General features: G+C 40.3%; 1 protein-coding gene across 1 annotated transcript in view; it reads left to right on the forward strand.

Moving 5' to 3' along the window:
- Positions 1-3,384: 3,384 nt before the first annotated feature.
- The window catches only part of LOC142354794 (26S proteasome regulatory subunit 6B-like), a 36,847-nt gene continuing 14,481 nt past the window's right edge, over positions 3,385-25,750 (forward strand). The window contains exons 1-3 of the mRNA XM_075407169.1: positions 3,385-3,886; positions 4,134-4,294; positions 20,100-20,229. Of these exons, the coding sequence (XP_075263284.1) occupies positions 3,423-3,886; positions 4,134-4,294; positions 20,100-20,229 (755 nt within the window). The 5' untranslated portion in view covers positions 3,385-3,422. The remainder of the gene's footprint in view (positions 3,887-4,133; positions 4,295-20,099; positions 20,230-25,750) is intronic.

Here is a 25,750-nt window from a genome sequence, read left to right on the forward strand (position 1 = left end):
AAAAGTGTTAACCTCAAGCAACTACCTTGTTCGAAAGGTAAACACAAATTTCACTCAAATTGTACACAGAGTACGCTTAAAACCATTCAAACCACAAACTACTCTTAAAGATATCGAAAATATAGATGAATCAAATTTCGAAGAAGATCCTTTAATACCAGAGGCAAAAAAAGAACCGCAATTATTCGAAAACACGGTTTACCTTCCAATAGATAAACGTAGTACAGCTTTCATTTCCACGAAAGTTCAACCGGAACAAGCAAAAACAGTACTAAAAAATAACGTCCTCCCGCCTACGCGCGAGGAAACACCCAATTTGGATGCTTCACCACGGTCGACAACACCCGAGCCCTCAAGAAGCCCATCACCAATTTTCCAAACTCCAGAAAACTCTCCAAGAACAAATTGCACAAATGAACAACAGGCAACACAGAGTAAACAATCCCAACATAAAATACCAGAACCTACTTGCATCCTCAGTAGCAACTAATATTATCTGTTTCGTATCAACATGGCACAATAAAGCCAGAAATTCTAAAGTTGTTTGTTGGAAGTAGATGACTGAGTTGTTTGGAATAAATAATTCGAAGGAGTCATAAATTGTGGCTTGGAACAAAGTATCTTGAAGAGTTGGAAGCATAATCTTTAAATCATTTTTTTTTCAATGGGATTATAATTTCATTTTGTCAAAAATTTGCGCAAAGGCCGATTATTATAAGGTAAAAACGAAAAGGAAGAAAGGTGTAATCAATGTTTAATTTGATTGAACTGTGTTATTGGACAGCAAGTTTATTTGATGGTAAAGCTTATCCAGGGACCACATAATTTTATTATATTGGAAATCAGATTTATCAACTATGAAAATACCAACGTCAGAAGTAAACAAATTTTTATGAATCAAATAAAGTTTATTTGAGGCAGGATCAATAGCGTATGAAAGTAACTGTGATCTTGTCAAATCAATTTGGAGAAATATGTAGTTGTTAATAACGTCAATAGTTTTCCAGTCGGCCATAGTTGTTTTAAACCACTTTTTTCTGTCACCATCTTATAATTATATAATTCATAGCAAAAGTTGTTTCTTTAATAATCATTAATGCTTTTATATTTCAGGTCTTCGGATGTCCTGTTGGTTTAGTGGGTGTCTTAGTGGTTCTACCCAATTGCTTTCTTCAAAACAATCTGCACTACAACTTTCAATTAGCTTCTATTTCTTCCTTCTGTCTTTCTTTTCTAATGTAAGAAAATATTATTTAAGAGTTACAAATTATTTGTTCTTGGACTAATTTTATTGGTTAAAATTTGTCCATGACATATTTGCTCTATATGTTGTTCGATAGAAAAAATTTGACCGCTGAATTTTTTTTATTTCAGACAATACAATCCAAAAACTTGACCGTTTTTGATCAGCAATAATTTACTAGCTGATGTTGAAAGCATAATAGCTGTTTACCAATTTCAATAGCAACAGAAAATCTGTTAGTACAAGGGAATAGTTGGAGCTAAAAAGTTCAGGGATCATAGTCGTTCGCAATAATTAAGGTTGGGTAGGATCCATTTCGGAAGTTATTCTTTAGATTTTTTAAGAGTCGCATGTCAGATTTTAAGGAATATAACAGTTAGGTCCGTAGATTAAGATTGGATTAAGCGTACTCCTATTAAGATTTAGTTATACAGTAAGCGTCAGGAGATATGATGTTTTTTTTAATTTGGTGAAATAAGTTATTAGCTTTACGAGTCCGCAATTCAAACTGTTCCTTCCAAGTGAAGCTGTCGTCCATAATTGTTCCAGCGACCATTGGTCAAACACTCGACTTAATCTCGATTCCATATTGAAATATACATACTGACATTTCGATAAATTGAAGCTGATATTATTTTCGTAACTCCAACGCAATATTGAATCTAGATCAGGTTTCAGGTAGGACATTAACGAATATAAGAAAAAGTAGGGGCCCAAGTATCGAGCCCTGAGGTACACCCGAGGCTAATCAGAAGCATTGTGTTATTAATCAGATTGTGTTGCGAATCAGATCATGCCACGAGACAATCTTTTCGAGGTCACTAAAGAGTAGATAATTGAAAACATTCTTCTCTGGTTCGACCGAGTTCGGTATTGGGTTAATTCCAGTCGTGGACGCTCCTCTACAAGTAACTAAGTGTGAAGCCTTTGGTTATGCAGACGATTTCAAGCTCGTTGCAACGAATAGTGAAAACATGCAATACGATATAACACAAATAGAAGAATGGTGTTTAAACAGTAAGATGACATTAAATAAAAATAAATGTTATATCTTGCCAATCAAAAGTCAAGACAAACCCAAGTTAAGTTTAAACAACAAAACTTTACTTTACCAGAGCGAGCAAAAAGATTTAGGCATTGCAATGGCGCCAAAGCTTAACTGGAAACCTAATGTCGAAAAAAGGTGCTCAAAGACACTGAAAGCGTTATATTTCTTAAAGAGAAACACTTTAACGTTCACGAAACTAAGCGCAAAACTCAATGTGTACGCAGGATATGTCGTACCAATTGTTACATATGCAACTAGAGCATGGTTTGCTAACAAAACGGAGACAAAAGAGATTGAGCGTGTTCAAAAGAGAGCTACCATTTGGATCCTAAACAACTGGGAATTGAATTACAAGAAGAGGCTTGGAAAGCTCAATTTACTGTCTCTCTCCTTATATATACAACTACACGATCTACTTCTCTTAATTGCTTTTCTCTCAGGAAATTACAATATCAATATTCCGATCGCTCGAACCAAAACTGTGATGATCTACCAAATACCAGACAATTTGAGCTAATAAACATAATTCAAACAAGAGCGAAAAAAGCAGATGTAAATTTCTGGAGGCGTTCTTGTCAGCTTTAAATATTATCTTTAAAATCAAATTTAGCTTTTGAAAGCTTAAGCAAAAAACGGTTAACCGAATTATACTGGAATTATTTCTCTAGACATTACTCTGAAGCCAATTCCTGTACGTGGACCTTTTTGTGCAACTGCGACATTTGCAATCCAGTACAGAAGGTCAAATTAGCCAGCCAATAAAGGGATGTCAACCCTAGTGCACCGACACTGAAGCCTAAACTACTACTGCTACTACATTGTATATTTTCATTTCACTTTCTACCGTTACTTCTTGAAAGAAAGTAAATGTGCAAAGTACCTGGTAAATTTTTGGCTTCTGAAGAGCATTTCCAGAACCAATTTGATTTCGTTTATCTTATATGAATCAACTGGAAATTGATAGTTTCGATCGCTCTGATGTTTACCTAAACTGGATAGAGCTGTCGGTTTTCCATCAGCAGCAGTAATAACCCGTATGTTTGGATACAGTAGTTCATTTAATCTTGAGGATTGTATTTTCTCAATAATTTTCGTTAATATTGTGGTTTCAGATTAAATAATTGTGTCGAAATGGAAGAAATCGGAATCGTTGAGAATCCAACACCTGTTGAGGCAACAAGTACTCGCCCGGGAACAGCTGGCACAGATACTGGATATTCTTTCTCAGAAAGTTCTCACGATGATGATTTGTACATTAAATACAAAAAGCTTCAAAAACAGCTCGAGTTCTTAAACGTGCAAGAAGAATATATTAAAGATGAGCAGAGAAATTTGCAAAATGAGTACCTACATGCTCAGGAAGAAGTAAAGCGTATTCAAAGTGTTCCTTTGGTAATAGGACAATTTTTAGAAGCTGTAGATGCCAATTATGGAATTGTTGCTTCAACAACCGGATCCAACTATTACGTCAGATTGCTCAGTACAATTGACAGAGAACTCCTGAAACCGGGATCTTCAGTTGCTTTGCATAAGCATTCAAACGCTTTGGTTGATGTTTTACCTCCGGAAGCAGATTCCAGCATCAGCATGCTTAGGTGAATTATGTAAAATTTTGACTGTACAGAGCCTGTATTAAAATCGTGTGATGCAAAAAATTTTCAGCAGTTCATTTCTAAATTCTATGAACCGTGAAATGAACTGGACAGTACTTAGCATGTTTTTATTTGGCAGTGAACAACTTATCTTTAAATGTCTCTAATTTTTTGTGACGTATAGTGTGAAACTAGTAAGTGCGGCGTGGTTGTTGCGTTACAATAAACAATGACGGCTTTTTTTGTTCAGTGCGGATGAAAAACCGGACGTCGACTACAGTGACATTGGTGGCCTGGACACTCAAAAGCAGGAGATGAGGGAAGCTGTTGAACTCCCACTGACCCACTTTGACCTCTACAAACAGATTGGTATTGACCCACCTAGAGGAGTACTCATGTACGGACCACCAGGTGAGTCAGCAAGTTCCACTTCGCAAGTTCGTCTCGTTTTTCGCTACCGTCTTTCGTAAGCTTCACTGCCAAAGAAACTCTAACTTGGCCTATCGATGAAGAATATGCTTTTTCTATTTTATATCCGTTTCCCTAATCCGAATTTTCTTCTGTGAATGCCAGCTTCGTTGAAAAAGCAAATTGAGAATAATAATAATATTACAGGGTCACTACCGTGCCTGAGTGCATTTCAATTTCTCTGTAAAATAGAATCCAAAATTGCCGAATCTTTACCTAATCTGTACTAGTATTATTGAAGATAGTCCGCAAGACAAAAGCGCAATCATTGTGCCTCATCAAGTTATAGATAATCCGAAAATCGACAACAATCGATCGATATCAACATCCATCTCCTGAAGACTGGTGCAATGGATCTGGTGCAAATTCGGCGATTTTTACGAGGCAAAGGCACTTCAGGAACGTTTTGCCAGACCAATAGAAAACGAAAAGTGATTTAATACAAGGCATTCGATAGAAAAAAAGTAAATTAAGAAATGCCCCTCCCCAACACTGGGTGAATATTGGATGGTCCAGGGCCCTCCCAGCACTACGTCTTCATAAAGCATTTCGTATTAATTAAATCTATCAATAAAATGATTATATATAAACATCAGCTGAGGAAGAAAAACAAAAGACAGACAGCATTAGAAAACGAACAAATAATGACGAAAATGGATGAGTCAAACTAACTGCCTCCCTTCTTCGACCACAGCTCCCATCGAAGGATCAACAATTTCGCGCCGCCTCAGCGTCCTTGACCCGCGAATGCAGAGGATGGAACTCCTCAGGAGAGCAAAGCTGATTTTTGTCCGTAGATATGATATGATATCAGCGTAGCTGTCTTCTTTTCGCGCAGAGCTTTGATGCCAGTTGTTTCAGCGCTTTTGAAGCTGATGGGCCAGCTCCACCAGTGCATGCGAAGACAAGAGGACAGAATGTTGCTTTCTCAACCTGTTATTCTTTGTTCATACTTGTTCTTTTTGATAGATTCATGATACTTGTAGGCTTTGCTACGCTTTCAGGGCAACTTTATGCTAGCGGTTTGAAAATTTTTACATCAAAATAGGTTTTGTTCAACCTCGATTCCCAAAGTCCGTTGGCCTTGATATCTAATCTTCATTTGTCATCGTTCAAAGCAAAGCAGTTCGGAAATGAGGCCAATTAGGCGTTGAGATTGCCATTTTGGCGTACCTATGTTTTCCTTGCTTGTAGAACATTTGGGAAATGCTTGCATGGGAAATAGACGTATTGATTAAGGCGTGCGTTTTGGCCAGGCTACAGAAATGAGATTTCTCAGTCCGTCGTCTACTGGTGATGTAGGCTTTGCTACGCTTTCAGGGCAACTTTTTGCTAGCGGTTTGAAAATTTTTACATCAAAATAGGTTTTGTTGAACCTCGATTCCCAAAGTCCGTTGGCCTTGACATCTAATCTTGCATCATCATCAGTTGTCGTTGATTTAAGAGCAAAGGTTTTCCTTGCAACGGCTGATGATGAGGTTCGATCTCGACATCATAACAGACATCACTTAAAAGTTTGCAATGGAATCGCGGAGTTCATTATGTCCCATGTGCGTGTATCCTTTCGGACAGTGGAGGGCATATGCAACAGTGAAATTTTCATTGCATGCGCATAGTGATGGCATCTTCACTGGGTCCCAGCCATAGCGAAGGGCAATGCCATCACGAAACTCGCTTTTTGTTAGGTCAAAGTGATATTGCTTCAATGGCATAGCGTTTAACCAGGTTGATCTCCCTTTCCACTAGCTAAGTCAAGTGAACGAATTTTGTTCTTATTTAATTCGCTCTTAATTTTGGTCTTGTTTGATTTGATAGCAAGCTCTTTTTGTTTTATTTCTTGTTTGATCTGTTTTTGCTTTAGTTCGGCTTCCGGCAAAGATAGGGATAAGGTACTTGACAGTTAAACTGATCGTTCGTTTTCCTTAAAGCGGTCTTCGGGTTTAAGGATGTTCAGGCCGCCCTCCCTTATCGGCAATAAGATGTTCCTGTGTTTTTGATTGTACGCGGGATTCCTTAATAGATTAGGTAATAGCTCATTGTTGATTGATATCTCACTTTCTTTTAAAAGCTCTTCAGTATTGGGTGTTGTACGTGCTAAGAAGGTCAATTTATGCTGAACCGATGAAGTGAACGATTTATAAACATTTTGAGGTGAAATATTGACATGAGCGGCCAGCTTTTTTAACAGCGATTTCTGCTGTTTTAGTGATCTTTCTAATTTCTTTTCTACATTATCAGAGCCTATCACACTATCAAGTACTCTACAACCGTCAACTATTTCCACTTCGTCGTTAACAAAAATCTGCAGTGCTTTTTCAAAAAGATGTTCTTTAGTAATGACGTGGCAGTTGGTAAGATGATAACCGAAAGCAGGACCACGTTTTTTCAATTAGTCAAAAAGCTTTTTCAAGTTATCAAGAGAGCCGACAGCGTTGCCATCGTCGGCATACCACTTTTGAACAGTGAAGCAATCGTCATGAAGTTCAATTAGGGGGATAATGGCAATTCCATACATCGAACTTAGTGGTTCTGGCGAAACCACAACTCAATCATTGTGGGCGTAAATAGTAACCTTGTGTCTGCTTTTTTGTGGTCAGCGATGAGTTTTTCATCGGGTGTTCTCGGCATCCAAAACGTTTTTGTCGACAAAGCTTTAACTGGAACCATAACAAATTCGTTGCTGCCTTCTGTCTTCTGTTCGTGAGTACCTCTAACAGCGGCAGACAATGTGCCTAATTCAAGCACATGGTTACTCTTATTGCAACTCGGAGAAGTCTGACCCCTGATCTGTTGCTAGAACGCTCTGGCATATGCTGTTCTTATTCCGCTGTTCCGTGCTTGCCGATGTCTTCTTTTTCGTGCCGATATCTTGTTGTTGTTGTAGCTGTCGCACGGAGTTGCAATTCGCAGGTAATTTTGGCGGAATACGGGTGCTTATTGCTGTTTTTAACTTGTACCGTAGATACATTTGTATCATAATAATAATAGATTTAGTAGTAGTGTGTGACTGCCTATCCACAACTTGCTTGTGTTGCGGTGACCTTTCTGCAACTACGCCATGGTAAATGACATGCGGTCCCCGGGTTAGGGGGACCAGGAGGGGCGTCGTCATCAGGGGAAAGGGGCAAAGAAGCCGGATTATTCTGTGCAGTGTGGTTGTGTAGGACATGTTATTAAGTCCAGCCATTTGTTCTTCTGCTATCTTTGGTTGAGGTGTACCTAGTTGCTTTCTGTCTGTGTTCAACTGAGTATGGACCGTGTGTTGATGGATACTTTTGAGAGCATTTTTGAATTCTTTGCGATTTCATTGCTCTTTATTGTTAGTGTGTTGTTTCACGCGGTTCCTATAGGTATCATTTAGTTTCGGTCTCATGGGACGAAAACTGGTTGAAGAGGATTTTCTATGATCGGTAAGTTAGCTCTGATAACTGACGGCTAGAAAGTGCTCTGCTAATATTTCTGTGAACTTTGATAGGCAGCATTTCACCCCCATTGTGTAAGTCATTGAGGTCGGACAATTTTACACAGCCAGTATTTTTGCGAAGAGTAATGTTGTCGCGTTTGACAGTGGTTCCATTTTGTATTGCTGATTGTGTGAGCCCAAATGCAAGCACCGTAATTCAGGACGATCTGATCGATATCTTTGTAAGTCACTGAGGGTGTCTCTTTTGTGCAGCCCAGTCGCTACCAGCAATCCTTCAGAATGTTATTGCGCTTTCGTAATTTCTGTATCGGTAAATTTTTGATAGTGAGGTGTGGGTCAAATTTGGCCTCCTTGCTCCAGGTTGTGAACACGGTTGCACTTGGTTTTTCAGCTGATAACTTAAATTTGTTTATTCTAGCCAGTCGTGTAAAGTATTTAGGTATGGAGTTATCATGTCAAGTAATTTTTCAACCTGTGGTTGAGATGCAGTAAAAGTTATATAATCAGCGTAAGACGTGATGTTTTTATCTTTCGGGATCAAACTATCGCGAATGCCGATATCTTTCGTTTTCCTGCTTGCCGATATCTTCTGAGAAATGTACTACTCGTACGAAATAAAACAAAACATGTCAAGTAGCCAATTATTGGTGTAGCAAATACTACGCGTATAGCCAGCCGCTACGTAGTTTTCCTAGAGCAGAACTGGCCTTTGCCTGATGTACTCAAGTAGGCATACGTTTTCAACCTCTTTGGCGCTGTCTTCTTGCTGGGAATGTTTTGGGGTCCAACAAATTAACTGCTTCTTAGGTTGTTGTTTCGCTGCTCAAGGAGCGATCCGTCATACAATGCTAATAGCAACAGAAGCGATAAAAACTGAAGAGCCAACGACACTGTTCATCTGCATTGAAACAGTTCATTTTCGATGAAAATATTCACTTTGGTATTGCATCAATTCAATCAATGTTTAATAATTAACTATTAAGGAGGATTGGTTGTTTCAAATGTTGGAAGATTCTATATTCAACTACCCAGTATCGGTTCCAGCTTCACGATTTGTGATGTGTTGCTGTTAAGGTTGTGCTCGGACGTTGAAGGTGAGCAATTTGACAGAACTTAGTCTTTCACTACTTTCTGGCGAATCCGCAACTCCATCATTGTTTGGAGTAAATAGTTCCATTGCGTTCGCTTTTTGTGCTCAGCGATGAATTTTTAGTTGCGATTTATTTGTATTCCACAGCATTTTTTGTCGATGAGGCTGCGTCTAAATTTCAAGCCATCGAAGTTTCAAGCCTTCGTTTTCACTTTAGCATTATCTTGATTATCTTGTGTAATTGCGAGTACTAAAAAACAAATTAATCGTTTTCTTTCAGCAGGAAAGTAGGTTTCAGAGCTAAATCTTTTATTATACAATTTCATAATTCTCAACATCCGTTTTTCGTTGCATTTCCTTATGGCTGGCAGTCTGCTGTCTTCTTTATTTAATCTAGTAGTCAGCAGTAAATGTACACATAGAACAGACGCGACCAAAACTCAGTAACGGCATTGTTCCTGTGTTGATTTCCATTGACATTTGGTCCATCTCGAGTGAAAAAGTCCAAATTTATTTGTATCAATCGAAACTTAGTAAACAGCTCTGTTAATATGATCGCTTGGTGTGCTCAAATATTGGAGTTGTATTTTAAATACACAGTATCGGCTCCGGTTTCAAGCCTTCGAAGTTTCAAGCCCTTGTTTTCACTTCAGCATCATCTGGTGTAATTTCGAGCACTTAAAAACAAGATGTTCATTTTCTTTTAACACGAAAGTAGCTTTCAGAACTAATTTTTTTAATTTCCAATTTCAAAAATCTCAACATCTGTTTTTCGTTTCATATGGTTGTGGCTGTTAATCTGACAACTGCTTCAATAACGGTTTTTCCTCGCTGCACTAATCCGTTTTCATTATTTTATCTAGTAGGCAGCAGCCAATGTACTTGATTCAAATACTTGATTTTTCGATATGTATCTCAGGGAAGCTGGATCCAGCTGGAATGCTCTAGCATTGGCATTTTCGTGAGTCCGCATTTCTTCTGCTCGCCGATATCCTGTGATTATAGACCAGCTTTGACATTATAATGCATTTCGATACGCCAATTATCAGTGTCGCCAATACTACACAAGGTCAATGGATAGTTTTTCTTGAGCATAACCGGCCTTGGTCCCGCACTCAGGTCGGTTTAAGTTTTCAGTGCTTATGTGGCGCTGTCTTATAGATTTGTGTTCTGGGGTTCATCGAGTTAACGAGCTTATCTCTTACGTTTTTTAGTCACTTCTCAACGCCTGATCCGTCATTAGAGGCCAAGAACAGAAGCGACCGAAATTCACAGTAACGGCATTGTTCCTATGTTGATTTCCATTGACACTGGGTTCATCTTGAGTAAAATTGTCCAGACTTTATTGTACCAATCGATACTTAGTAATCAGCGGTTAAAAATTGTTCGGATACCAAAATTTAGGATGTTCAATCTCCCCTGTGAAAATTAAACAATTAGTTTAGAGTGCATTGTTTTGAATCTTGTCAGTTAACCATGTTTCTGTTAAATCAATCAAATTGTAATCTTCAGTAATATTATGCAAACTGATTTTCTGTCAGAGTTTTTTTAGGTATTCTGCCGAAACCACCTTACCATCGTTGTTTGGAGTAAATACATCCTTTGTGTTCGCTGTTTTGTGCTCAGCGATGAATTTTTACTTTGTATTTGTATATCACTGCATTTTTTGTCGATGAGGCTTCGTTGAAGTTTCAAGCCTTAGTTTTTACTTTAGCATCATCTAGTGTGATTTCAAGACCGAGAAAACAAGTTGCTCATGTTCATTCAACACGAAAGTAGATTTCACTACTAAATCTTTTATTATACAACTTCAAAGTTCTCAATATCTGTTATTCGTTGCATTTCGATTTGGCTGGCAATCTGTCAACTTAATCATTAACAGAATTCCTCGCTGCGCTCCTCTGTCTTCTGTTCTTTATTCACTCTAACAGGTAGCAGACAATGTGCTCAATTTACACACTTGATTCCTCTATTTGTAGCTCGGGGAGTCTGGACACCAGCTGGAAAACTCTGGCTTCTTTGGCAGTTCTGTGAGACCGCCGTTTTTGAGCTTACCGTTTTTGATGCTCTGGTTAATGATCAACTTTTACAAAATAAAGCATTGCAGGTTGTCAATTATCGGTATCGCCAATACTACGCATCGGCCAACGGATAGGTTTCCTCGAACATAGCTGCCCTTGAACCGAAGAGCTCAGGTTGGTGTAAATTTTCAACGGCCTGATAGCGGTGTGTTTTGGGATCCGAAAAACTTAGGATGTAATGGCAGGATGTAATGGCATTGTTCCTGTGTTAATTTCCATTGAATCTTAAAGTGTTGCATCAATCAATATATAGTAAACAGCTCTGTTAATGAGGTCGCTTGATATAATCAGATGTTGGAGGTGGATTGGAAATACAAACCAGTATCGGTTTCAGCTTCAAGATAATCTTGTGTTGTGCCGTGCCGCTGTTAAAGTTGGGAGGAAAATTGTGCACTTTGTTTTGACACAGTTTAGGATGTTGAATCTTTCCTGTACAAAGTATTTAAAGGGATTTAGATTGCATTTGTAGAATTTGGTAAACCCTACTTTTCTCGAAAAATTTTGCAATAAAAATGGATACAGCCTGAAGTTCGAAAATCGGTTACCATCAAAATGCTAGTATGACTGTTGGCTTGCAATTCAAGGCCATTTGACTGACCAGCCTTTTATGGAACAAAAAAAGGGTTACTTAGAAGTTGAGTGGGTGCAATATTGATTTTCTGAGAGGGACCGAATTTGTAAAAGTTAGTTATCATCAGGTATTTACCTCAGTGCGGTTAAACTTGGTAGGGAGATAGTGAATACCGTTGGGCAAGTTCCGTTGTTGTCAGTTTTGGGGAATTTGTTTTAGAGATACCGTGTGGGGGGACTTTAAACTTCCAAATAAGGCTTAAATTCTTGAGTTCATAGTTTGACCGACTGAATAATTGATAGCGTCATAAGTCTGATACTGCTTTTGTTTTAGTTTGAATAGCTTGAATAGAAGTCAGCAATGTATAAAGAAGGCGTTGAGGTCATTCAATTGTTCCTTTGAAGTCATAACAAACTTTACGTAAGAAAGGTCTATCTAATGTGGTCGATAATGTGAAGTGAACAGATTCTTTTGTTTTGATCATTCTTGTACGTTGTTGCTTGTTAAGTTACTTAGGAGTAGAACCATGGCATTACCAAAACACAACCATAACACAGCTGTAGCTCAGGAGTTGACCTGTAGAGGAGTTGTGATAACAAAAACATTGTTGAGGGAGTTGAATTGACTTGATAAAATCAGAACACCGGTTTGAGCGATTGGAAACCAGAACACCGGTTTGCGCGCTTGAAAATCAGAACGCTTGAGAACACCAATCAACCGCATCTAGATCAAGCGGCTTAATGGAGAGATTGTAGAGTTAGAGAATAGTAGCTCTTTAGCGGTGAATTTGGTTAAAGTTGTGAACCATCTTATTATAAAACTCTGGTTGATTATTGATTTGATTTTGTTATCTTTCACATTTTCTGTTTATTCATTTTATGTTATTTGATTACTCAACTCAATTCATTATTCTAACTAGAGTTTCTTACAGCCGACAAGAGCAGTGTGGGGACAAAATAACACTCCAATAAAAGTCCGAGAGCCATCAAAACACCCCTTTCATTTAGAGTTTTGGGCGCTAGCTAGTCCCCAGCTAGTCAGCCTAAGCAAAGTACAAAATTCTACAGTGGCGCTCCTGGGTGGGCTTTCTCGAGACTTCTTGACGGTTGGAGTGGATTGGCGGCTGTGATGGTTGTAGTTGGAGGTTGGACTTTGCAAGTGCGAACAACAAGAGAGTGAAGAAGAATTGACTTGTGCGACAGCGAGTGAAGAAGAAAGAGAAATCCGTGGACAGAATCAAGTCGGGTCTTGACGGAGAGAGAGAGAGAGAGAGAGAGAGAGAGAGATAGAGTGCGATTGTGCAGAACAGTTTTCAGTTGAGTTGGTGTTCGAGGGTGGGTATTGTTATCATTTAGCTTTTTTTGAGACTAGAAGATAGAGAGAGTGAGTTTTGACTTAGCCAAGAGCGTAAGTTGCGTGAGACTGAGTTCGTACAGAGAATTGAGTAGAGTATCGGCTTTCTTAGAAGAAGGTTGTTACAGGGCCTTGGCCAAGATCAAGAGATTTGTGAGGCAAGGTAAAGAGAGAGAAGTGAGAAATAGAGGTAGTCTAAAGAGAGAAAAGCTAATTGAGAGCAAGTTATTCAAGACTGTAATTGTTAGTAATTGGCTTCCTTGAGAAGAAGAGGGCCAGTTCAGAGTACCGAGAGCTTAAAACAGGAAGTTGGTAAGCTGGTATTTGACAAGTAACAGTTGCGTATGTAAAGTTTGGTGAGCATAGAGTAGAGTTTAGAGGGATTAGATTTGAGGGAGAGGGATTTTCCACGCGGTTTTTGTTTTTTTTTCATACTGGGGGAACACGAGTTAGAGAGTTTGACTCTAAGGGATAGATCAAAAAGCAGTTTGCAAAGTAGGTCAGTGTTGGTTCAACAGCAGCAAGATTTCAGTTAAGATTGGCAAAGCAGATTAAGTCAGGTTAGAGGAACAGTAGTTACTGATGGGAGAGGAGGAACTGGGCTTAGAGTGAGAGGCTAAGGGATCTTCTCAGAGAGAGAGAGAGAGAGGACTGCTGGACAGAGTAGAAGAGTTAGAGTTGAGGAGCACCACTAGTAAACGGAGAGGGGAAAAATATAATTATTTAGTAAACATGGATTGGAGTGCGTTCCCGTTTGTAGAGTATTTTCCGTCGGAAAGGTTTCCGGAGTGGGAAGACTGGAAGTTGTACTACCTTGACGTTGTAGACGTTTTACAAATGGGTGAGGATCTAGCTATGTCGTCAATGCTTGGTCTATTGAGAGGATGGGCGTTGCAAGTGGTTTTGGATTTGCCATTCAGATTCTGGTTGTCGGAAACTGGTGAAGTGGTAATGTCGTTAGAACAATACTTTGACATCATTGACGAGAGACTATCGTTAATAAAGGGGAAAAATTGTGATCATACGGATAGTAGTAGAAGTAGGGGAAGAAATATAACGGAAGAAGAAGCGGAAAGTGAGAAAAGTCAAGCAGAAGGCAGGATAAAATACTCCTTAAACGAAAACTCAGATGGAATTTCTGAGCTTAGTGAAGTTGGTTTGGATTTAGTGGCAACAGGATGTAGTAGCCAAGATGAAGCAATGAGGAAGTTCCAGAACGTGGTGGATTTGCTACAATTGAGTGAGGAGCAAGCAGAACAATTAGGTCTGAGTATGTTGGGAGAAGTAAACGGGGAAGAGCAAGTAGGTATTAAGTATCGATACGATCAAAGAACCGGACAGGAAATAATTGTGATCCCTAGTGAATGGCTTGAGGCAAATGTTGCTTCTACAGGTTTCAAAAAGGAGTCATTTGGAAGTTTTGATGAAGAAGCGCGTCGAGGAAATGAAGTTGAAGAATGCAAATATTTTGATGAAGAAAGAGATTTCGGGGATAGAGAGTTACAGTCTCAAAATACAAAGAAAATTGAGGAAAAGCGGCGCCGTGAGACCTTGATGCTAGTTGATATAGAGAGCAAGGAACCGAGAAGACTACAGGAAGAGAATAGGGGAAAATTCTTGTCTAAGTTGGAGAAAGTAGTTACGCCTGAAGGTTTTGTCTATTACGTTGACAACTCTTCAGCGAACAATGGGGGTGATGACTGCTTTCCCAATAGCGACTCTGACAATGGGGGCAGTAAGGATGAGGAAGTTGAGTTTCGCTCTGAACAGAATGAGTTGGCTGTTTGTACTCAAGAGAAGAACAGCGACTGCTTAGATCTCTTGTCACCTGAGTTTTTGTCTCTAGTAGGAGGCGGTGAAGTCGATATGAGAGAGATGGAATCCAATCAAAGAACTTTTGCAGAAAGCCTAGCTGAAGACTATCTTAGAGCTACATGGAATGAAGGGATTGACACTGTAATTGAAGAAGTCCCGTGTGTAGTTGAGAGAAGGGGTTGTGTATCTAGTAGAGATGAAGTGGATTCTTTTCGAAACAAAAATAAAATCAGAGAGAAAAGTATTGGTTCCGTTTGCCCCGCGAGCGTTCGTTCTGGACACTGGCGATGTACAGACTTACAAACAAATAGTATTGCAGAAATTTTTAGACAGGTTGAGTGGAGTGGCAACCCAGCTGACTTAAAAGGGAAATGGCTAAAGCTTTGGGCAGTGAATAATCCACAAGGGGATGCAGCGGTTAAGGAGTTTCAGGCTGAGTTAGAAACTAGATCAAGGGCAGTTGTGGACTTCGAAAATGAAAGGAGCGTAGTCCAGAGTCCCCAAAACTTGAACAGACGAGATAGGATTCAAGTTTTGTCGAGGGGTTATGAAGCATGTCTGTACTGGGATACAGCAAGAGTTTTTGAATCGAGCGGAACAAGCACGTCAGCTGCTGACTTGGAAGAGGTGTTTGACAATTGCACTTCAATTGAACAAGAAGAGCAACTCGAGGTGATTTCGAGAGCTTCCGAAGGAGTTGTGTCTTGGGGGACAGCTGAGGTGTTTACGGTACCAAAGCCAACAAAAGAGAAAGCTCAATGGATTTGCAATCTTGACCACTGCAAGTCGGCAGGGGAACTTACAAAGTTATAACGAATTACAGAAAGGACCTCAACTGCTATCGATGGCGAGAATGAGAACTTTTCAAAGAGTGTTTGAACATACGGCACCAGTGATCAGGAAGGAATGGGAGTTTGGGCAAGCTTCGTTGGTTGTTTCAAGCGAGGAGAGCATTACAGCTTTAAACGAGTTTGAAACAGTTGATTTGAAGAAAAAGGTTCAATTACTAGGCAGAGCTCGTGATACCATTGTGAAGTGGGATGCTACATCAGATTTCCCTCAGTTGGATGCAGTTTTTGAGTCGCTCGTTATGTTGACAGACAATTTTCATAGCTATAACGAAGTAGTAGAGACTTTTAGTCAATTTCATCTTGGAGGAGGAGGAAGCAGTGATGTCACGGATGGGCAAAGACGTGTGGAATCTTGCGATAAATTGTCGGTTTTCAGGATATCGGTTGAAAACGTTTTGAGTTGGTTGGAGTTCTTGCTTGTTCTAATGTTTGGTATCATGAAAAGTTTTTGGAAGTTTGAGAGATCCAATGACTCACAGATCTTAGCAGAAAAACAGAATAACCGGGATCAGCAGGACCAGTTCTTAGGATGTTCACTGGTGGAAACAAACAAGTTGAGACGAGAACCAAGTTTTAAAAAGCTCAATCAAGTGTTTAAGAATTACTTTTCAAGGTCTGAAAAATGTGAATTGGTTCAAGGGAGTGCGATGGACACATCAAAATGTCCTTCCAGTAGTGAAAATATGCAGGGATGTGAATGTGGGTTTGAACAGTCAAGCAGTTTGGAGTGTAGCAATCAGAGGTTTCGGTTAAGATTGAGGATTGAAGCGGGTCACGGAGTGGTTTTAGCAATCAAGAAAACCCCTCTGCTAAAGATGTCCTCAGGAAGAGAAACGTGTTTGACTTTCGGTCAACGGCGAAGTGTGAGTTTTGGTGGAAGGTATAAAAAGAGGTACTTGAGGAAGATTGTGAAGTGGAATGAAAGAAGTAGAAAGCAGGTTGAATTAGGCAAAGGCAAGGAATTCTCTAGTACTGACGAATCGATCGGCAATACAGATGTAGAGGAGGCTCAACCAGACTTGACAACCAATGCGTTGTGTGCGATCACAACCGAAGAGTTGGACTTTCGGTCTACTCTTGACAGTGAAACTGGAAACTCCTTGGGACGATCAGAAGTTATTGATGTCATGACTTCAGATAGAGTGGAAGATAGATATCTGGACGCCCAATTGAATACAGGAGTCGAGGGAACAGAAGAATTACGGAGATTTAATGAGGGAGATATAGGGCACAGCAATGTGTGGATGGTTGAAAGAGACTCTGATGACCTGTGGTTCCGAATGCGAGTGGCGTGTAATTGTGTTAGTCAGGGCCACGGTCCTCGAAAAGAGTGTTATCCTTTTTCTTTGGGGTATCCAAACGACTTTGGAAGCGGAAGCGAGGAAGTCCATTCAATGCCTATTGCGGGGTACCCAACAGTTGATAGCACAAATGATGTAGTGTACAGCAGAAGACGGGAGCCTCAGTCAGTAGTCGATTTGCATTATGAGATGATGAGATCGATGGGCGATGTCCACAGCAGAAGGGAGGAGTTCTGTCAGACAGGATTCTGTTTCAACGGTTGTGAAGACTTGTTGTCACGAGGGACAATGTGGCTTCAGACGAGTCGGAAGGAGAAATGGAGCAGGTTGAAGCTGATGAAGAGATGGTGCTGGAGGAGGAGACCTCCAGATGTGAGGTGTTGGTCCAGAGAGGAGATGGGCGGACATCCTTTCAAGCATCAAAGGAAGAAAGATTTTGAGGAAGTACAGTCGGTTTCGTAATCTTCAGCCCGATAGCTTCTTTTAATTTGGTATCCTATTAATGTGTTTGAAATTAGTTTCTGTGTCTAATCATTTGTTGGTAGAGTGCTAAAGTTAGTCCGAAGAATTGGTTAATGGTCCAAAGTTTGTTTATGTGGTGAAATAATTGGTAAATACTTTATTACAAAACTGTAACTGGTAGAGGGTGCATGAATAATCAGTGGTTAAACACAGAAACTTGGTTTGTGAATATTAAGTAGAGCTTAATAGTTGCATAGTTTATAAAATGAACCTCGAAATAGTAATACATAGGTGAGTTGAACCAATTTAATTGAATTTGGAGTTACTGAAATTGTTGAAATTGAATTTTTGGTGAGATGGCCGGGGGAAATGATGTAAAGACTAGATGGTTCAACTAAACAGTTATTGTGTAATTAAGTCGTAACAGAACGTGGTATTTAGTTGCTTTTTTTTTAACGGAGACAAGTTTTTAATTTGCGTAATCGTTTTTGTAGTTTTAGCCACATTTGTTCATTCCAATTCAGTTGCTGTAAATTTGATTAATGTTCTAGAGTAATGCGTTGATGTACTACTAATACTCATTTGTAGTTAGCGATGGTTCACAAATTGGTCTATTAGGCTTACGTTAGGCGGAAAAAACTGCTCTGATGTGTTGAGGATTTAGTTAAGGAGAAAGTAAGGTAGGCATGAAGCAAAAACTACTGATAAGGGAGACTAGATGTATCAATAGGACAAGCCAAACACTTTTTTTTAAGATTCGGGTTAGTTAAGATTTAAGTCAAATGCCAGTTTTAGCAATTATTCGGGAGAATAATAGTGTAGAAGGGAGGAGTGTAGAATTTGGTAAACCCTACTTTTCTCGAAAAATTTTGCAATAAAAATGGATACAGCCTGAAGTTCGAAAATCGGTTACCATCAAAATGCTAGTATGACTGTTGGCTTGCAATTCAAGGCCATTTGACTGACCAGCCTTTTATGGAACAAAAAAAGGGTTACTTAGAAGTTGAGTGGGTGCAATATTGATTTTCTGAGAGGGACCGAATTTGTAAAAGTTAGTTATCATCAGGTATTTACCTCAGTGCGGTTAAACTTGGTAGGGAGATAGTGAATACCGTTGGGCAAGTTCCGTTGTTGTCAGTTTTGGGGAATTTGTTTTAGAGATACCGTGTGGGGGGACTTTAAACTTCCAAATAAGGCTTAAATTCTTGAGTTCATAGTTTGACCGACTGAATAATTGATAGCGTCATAAGTCTGATACTGCTTTTGTTTTAGTTTGAATAGCTTGAATAGAAGTCAGCAATGTATAAAGAAGGCGTTGAGGTCATTCAATTGTTCCTTTGAAGTCATAACAAACTTTACGTAAGAAAGGTCTATCTAATGTGGTCGATAATGTGAAGTGAACAGATTCTTTTGTTTTGATCATTCTTGTACGTTGTTGCTTGTTAAGTTACTTAGGAGTAGAACCATGGCATTACCAAAACACAACCATAACACAGCTGTAGCTCAGGAGTTGACCTGTAGAGGAGTTGTGATAACAAAAACATTGTTGAGGGAGTTGAATTGACTTGATAAAATCAGAACACCGGTTTGAGCGATTGGAAACCAGAACACCGGTTTGCGCGCTTGAAAATCAGAACGCTTGAGAACACCAATCAACCGCATCTAGATCAAGCGGCTTAATGGAGAGATTGTAGAGTTAGAGAATAGTAGCTCTTTAGCGGTGAATTTGGTTAAAGTTGTGAACCATCTTATTATAAAACTCTGGTTGATTATTGATTTGATTTTGTTATCTTTCACATTTTCTGTTTATTCATTTTATGTTATTTGATTACTCAACTCAATTCATTATTCTAACTAGAGTTTCTTACAGCCGACAAGAGCAGTGTGGGGACAAAATAACACTCCAATAAAAGTCCGAGAGCCATCAAAACACCCCTTTCATTTTGTTAGAGTTTTGGGCGCTAGCTAGTCCCCAGCTAGTCAGCCTAAGCAAAGTACAAAATTCTACAGCATTTTTTTCTAACTGTGTTAGTCAATCATGTTTCTGTTTACTAACTAGTCTTTTATGCAAATATTAGGCAGATTTTATGCAAAATGTTTGTTCGTAACTTTGAATGTAAGATCAAAACTTAGTTCAAAACTAATAAATACGGTTTCAAATTATTCCTCAATTAGAATGCAGATTATAGAACTATATCTTACGCTACAGTATTTTTTAAAATTGACACAACATTGGTTGTTGTCGTATTCATTTCATGGTCAAAAATTCATACCTGCAGTTCTGTAGAGTGTCCAATTTTTGATAAAATTATTTCTTTAGTCCGTTGTTCAATTTAAGTTTTTGTTTTGAGTTGATATAGAATTGAGTTTATATAGGAATGCATTTTTTATCTGCAGCGTTGGCAGTTGTTTGAGGAACCCCCGCGTACTCTAATTCTTTTTCCCCCTTTCAATTGAGTTATTCTCGAAGTACTTTTTCGGGATTTTCCAACCGCCTCAGCGTATCTTTTTTTTGTATTGATCTCCTGGAAGATTTGTGTTAGTCTCCGCCAAATCTTTCGTTTTGTTGCATGAGAAATTTTGCGCTCTAAATGTTTCAAATTCCTCGTCCAATCTACAAAGCTATTGGGGCTATTTTCTGGCAATCTGTCAGCTATGTTTTTCAACTGTGAGAGATGCGAGGGCAGGACATTCTTCTATGGAAGTTTAACTATAGGAAGCTTAAACCTTCTAATTGAACAGTAGAATTGGAATCTGCCGTTTCAATTTAAAACCGTTTATTTGCAGTTGCTGTTTGTAGGATGTGGTAAGACTATGTTGGCGAAAGCAGTTGCTCATCACACGACAGCCTCCTTCATCAGAGTGGTGGGTTCTGAGTTTGTGCAGAAGTACTTGGGCGAGGGACCCAGGATGGTCAGAGATGTGTTCAGGTTCTTCATAAATTTATATTTGATAAATCTTAATTAGATAGATGTCAGATGTTTGAGGTGCTTATGTAGAAGTGACGTTAACCAAAAAATGCTGCTTAGAGGAATGAAGATACGTGCAGCAGTTAATGATATTATCAAAAAATCTTGAGAACATGTATCTTGAGCGGATTTTTAATTTCTCTAGAATGTCCGATGTCGATGAGTTTAGTTTTCAAACAATCTTTCCTGTAGCTTCTCGGACCTTATTCCCATAGCATATCAGTACTGAAACATTGTATTCCAATTGTATATCATCGGCACAGTACTGTACCAGTGTATCCTAAGAGTATCTTCCTACTCATGATGTGCAGTATAAGTCCGATAGATACATTTTTTTCAGAAAATAGACATGTCGCTATAACAGATTCTCAGCATTATCAAATTTCATTGGTACTCTGAAAGTTTAAACGAGACAACTAATTCGGCGACCACTTAACAGCAATAAAAAATATCCAAAACGCAATTAGCGGTAGATCTTTTGGTGTTACTTTTGGTCAAGCTAGGATAAAGCATCAGTTGAATGTAACGAAACCATCACATTTATAATTTTGGCTTATGTAGGTATCAATCTCTCTGGAAACTCTTTCGAAATTGCATATACAAATATTTTGGTTTACCTGCTTAGGGCTAATTTATCCAATACTGTGAATGAGACTTGTTACCCTCCCACTGCTCATTTTTTTTAAAAAAATAATGTAGCTGAGAAGTAAAACAGTCTACCGTTTTGGAGTTTCAATTCAATCTTTTCGTATTATGTAGCAAACGATCAAAATCGACTATAAATCATCATGAAGCAACGTTTAAATTTTGGAGAACACAGCCACGTATAAGTATCGTACGTACATAGCAACGTAATAACATTGGTACGATAATAGCAACAAGTGAGAGTTTAGACGGCAAAGTCTTTTTGCTCATTTAACTGGTATCAGTCTGTTTTTGATAATTGTGATCAACGCTGGTCACCATTCTATTCGAAACCGTGCAAAAAACCGAAAATTATTAAGTTCAAACGATTCTTAATTGATAGGTTTAATTATTAGGTTTAACGAAATTATGTTATTTGCACTTTTTCCGAGCTTTGTACGTAAATTGGAACGATTTCTATGCGTATTTAAATACTCGATTCTGATTGGCTAATATTCTCGCTTAGATTTATTTAGTTACTAACATCCTCCGGCCCAGAAGAAGATGCTGGGAGAATTGGTACTATTTTTACAAGCGGGCGAACGAGCGATCCGGAGGACGTGCGCAATACGGCGGAGCGTGCGACGCTGTCGGAACCGTAACGAAGTTCAGTGATCCGAGCAGTGGGGTAGTAACCCCTTGGGTTGGTCTCTTCAACTACCCATACCAAATCACCGGTCTTTAGGTCAAGCTCGGCAGGCGTCTGCCACTTGGAACGTCGGTTCAGCGCCGGTACGTATTCTTTGATCCAACGAGACCAAATAGCGTTAGCGTAAGACTGCGCGCGGGCGTAACGTTTACGGTGATCGAACTCATCTACGCCAATGATGGACGGGAGACTACGTGCTTGGTTACCGAGGAGAAAGTGATTAGGTGTTAATGCGCCTAGGTCGGACGGGTCGGCGCTTACGGGCGTTAACGGGCGTGAATTAAGTGCATGTTCGACCAGGCAAAAAGTGATACTTAAAACCTCATCTGTGAGGCGACGTGTTCCAAGGATTGTGTAAAGTACGCGCTTGAAACTACGTACTAGCCTCTCCCAGATGCCACCTTGGTGTGGCGCACTGGGCGGGTTGAACCTCCACTTGATGCCTTTGTGGGCAAGTTCTACAGCGATGTTGATGGTGTTCCACTTTTCGATGTTCTCGCGTAGTTCTTTTTCCGCGCCAACAAAGTTAGTGCCATTGTCTGACCAAATAATGCCATTGTTAGTGCCATTGTCTGACCGAACTGGCGTCCATGGACGGAACAATTTCAACATGAACGGCACGAGTGGTTAAGCATGTGAAGAGGAAACCCCACCTCTTCTCGGTTGTCCTACGCACAGTAACGTAAAACGGGCCGAAGTAGTCGACCCCAGTGTTTGTGAAGGGAGGAGACTGGTATGCGAGTCTTTCTACTGGGAGGTCAGCCATGATTGGTTGGATAGTGGCGGCTCGAAATTGTCTGCACGTAAGGCAGTTAGATTTAATGGAACGTAGTGAGGAACGTAATTTAAGGATGGTATAACGTTCTTGTACTTTAGCCCGCAGGTAGTCAATACCTTGATGATGATGTTTAACGTGGGTGTGCCTAAGGAACAACTTTACAAAGAAATGGCCCGCTTCGAGAACGATAGGGTGTTTTATATCAAAATCAACTTCAACCAACCGTTTGATGCGGCCAGCCGAACGAATTAGACCATTTGGTCCGACGAAGGGTGAAAACGGGGCAATACGGCTACTCCGTTTAACGTGTTTGTTTTCCAGGAGATCTTTCCTTTCGGAAGTAAAAGATTCTCCTGGAACGAGATACTGAAGATGACGCTCGGCTCCGTCAAGCTCAGTGGGATCTATGATGCTACCATCGGCATTACGGTAACATTCGTGTGAGGGTAACAGCCGGAGTATGTATGCTGTTATCCGAAGCAACTTCTGATAAGAACTGTACTTATCAAAGGGAATTAATTGCGGGGGTGGTTCCTTAGTTGACTTGGTTACGGATGCGGCCAATGATGTATTGGTTTCGTCAGTTTCCTTAGTTACTATACCAAGTTTGATGTTTTTAACTACTTCGATGCTTGGTTCGAACGGGAATTCCTTGGTTCTTAAGAAATCTGGACCCCTCACCCAGCTACTTGGTTGCAAAACCTCAGCGGACATACCACGAGTACCGGCATCTGCTGGATTATCGTTTGAGGCGACGTGGTTCCATTCGTCAACGCTAGTGTGTTCTAAAATCTCGCATACGCGGTTTGCAACAAATATTGGCTGCTTGCTTGTGGAGTTGAGCCACTGCAAGACAGTAGTGCTGTCAGTCCACATTTAGACTTTGTTGACATGCACAGTAAGGGCTCGACAGCTATCTTGTTTCAACCGAGCGGCCAGTAAAGCAGCTTGCAGCTCTAGCTTTGGAATTGTCATCACCTTCATAGGTGCTACGCGAGCTTTACCCAGGACAAATGCAAGCTCTGTTTTTGGCCCACTAGAAGTGTTTACTTGGGCTCGGAGGAATGCAACAGCGCTGAAGACCTCTTGGGAACTATCGCCAAACATGTGTAGTTCCAGGTGTTTAAAGTTTCCCGAAAAGTAGCTCCTTGGTATAGTGATTTCTGCAAGCTTGGGTAGTTCTACACTCCATTCGAGGAACCTTTCAACAGTGTCTTTTGGTAATTCTTCATCCCAGTGCTGCCCGCTTACACGCCAGATGTCCTTTAGTAAAAATCGGGCACCAACAGTAAATGGTGCCACTAGGCCGATGGGATCAAACACCTTAGACACTAGGCTCAATACCAAGCGTTGTGTTAAAGACTTAGTTACAGTACTGGAGGTACCCCGACTCACAACTAGGGTATCATTGTTGTGGTCCCATTTCAACCCAAGCACGTGCGAAGAATCCTCCTTAGATGAGGCAATTACTTTTGGTTCGGTAGACTGAGTTGGCCCATCAATTCGATCAGCCAGATTTGGTACATTGCTTACAAACTTAGAAAGCTTGAACCCACCTAGATGGAGAAGTTGCACCAACTCCTTCGATCTTTTGAGAGCCCTCTCAGGTGAATCCACCGAATCCAAGTAATCGTCCATGTAGAAGTTTTCTAGGACGGCTTTGGTTGCTTCCGGGTACTGAATAACATTGTCTCTGGCCGTGCGTTGCAGTGCATAGTTAGCGCATGTGGGCGAGTCTTTAGCCCCGAATATATGGCGCGTGTATTGATACACTACAACATTTGTTGTGGGGTCCTCCCGCCACAAAAAACGCAGTGATGGCTGGTCACAGTCAGGGACACCCACTTGGAGGAACATACCCTCAATATCTGCGGACACGGCGAATTGATGCTGACGGAACCTAAGTAGTGCGTGGATTAGGTTTTGGAGCAGGTCGGGGCCAGTCAGCAAAGATTTACTCAAAGAAGTACCGTGGAACTTTGCTGCACCATTTAATAACCTACGCACTTTCCCCGGTTTGTTCGGATTGATTACGGGATGATGTGGTAGGTACCACTCTTTATTCGACCGCTGCTCAACCTTGTGAGCATCAGGGACTGTAATCGAGTAACCTTTTTCCAAGTCTTCACGGATGGTACTAGCATAATTTTCTTTCAATGATGTATCTCTCGAGAGCCGCTTTTCGAGAGACTTGAGTTGTACCAGTGATGAAAAGTAGTTATTCGGGAGTTGGATGTTGTCATCAGCCCATAACATACCGACATCGTATCTTTGGCCGTTATGGAAGGTTGTTGTTTCAAGTATTTCCTGCGCGCGAGCATCCGCTGCGGATCGTGGGTCAACTTGCTTGAACGCGCTGTACGATTCCATATCATACCAAGATTTAACCTGACAAGCTAATTCAAAATCCTGTTCAATACTGGCTTTGAAACACACCGAGACTAAACTTGAACTTGACGGGAGTGGGCCACTTAAAACCCAACCTATGGGTAAGCGGACGGCGAACGGTGAGCACTTTTCGTCGGCTGAAAAATACTCTAACGGGCGGATGGCATGGTAGACATCCTGTCCAAGTATCATCTCAATTTCTCCATAGCTATATCTTACTGGATCTAGAACTGCCAAATTTGGGTAAGTTTTTTGCATGGACTTGACGTCAATGATGTCGGAACCTACGTTTATTGTTTCCCTCACGTAGGGACGCACAGTGAATGCTTCGAAGTCTTGGTCTTTATGAGGTGTCACAGTCAATTGAACCACCTTTGTGTCTATGAGTTCTTCCGTGTTTATACCCTTGACGGTCAGTTTTAATGCGGTACCCTGCAAACCGAGTCTAGCTGCGAGACTATCGGACACCCAAGAGTTACTGCAAGCGGTATCGCATAAAACCAACGCCGTAGTACTAGTACCAGAAGGATTAGTAACTTTCAGTTCCGTGACCTGAAGGAGGCCTTTGACATCCGTCACGGAAGACAAAGTGGTTGTTTTGCTTGGTTGCTGTTGACCAGTAGATGGCCTACTTGTACCTGCGTTCGACTTCGAAGTATCGATGTTGTTGTTTGTTGAGGGTTTAGCTGGAAAAACCCTTTCAGCTCCATGAAGTAAGGTGTTATGGGAGCTGTTGCAACCATCTTTCCTACATTTACGGGGACTTGGGCATTGCCTAAACATGTGTTTATCACGCAAACGAGAGAAACAGAGCTTTGCCTCAGCCACGACCTTGGCTCTCTGTGTGGGGGTCTTTTCCTTAAAGACACGGCATTCCCACAACCGGTGGCTGCCTTTGCATACAATGCAACTAGAGATTGATGTTGACGGAGATCTCTGTTGCGGCTTAGGGTTACTCTTCTGTTGCGTATTTGCAGCAAATG

Source organism: Convolutriloba macropyga, unplaced genomic scaffold, assembly GCF_964194025.1.
Source record: "Convolutriloba macropyga unplaced genomic scaffold, txConMacr16.3 SCAFFOLD_644, whole genome shotgun sequence".
Lineage (NCBI taxonomy): Eukaryota > Metazoa > Xenacoelomorpha > Acoela > Convolutidae > Convolutriloba > Convolutriloba macropyga.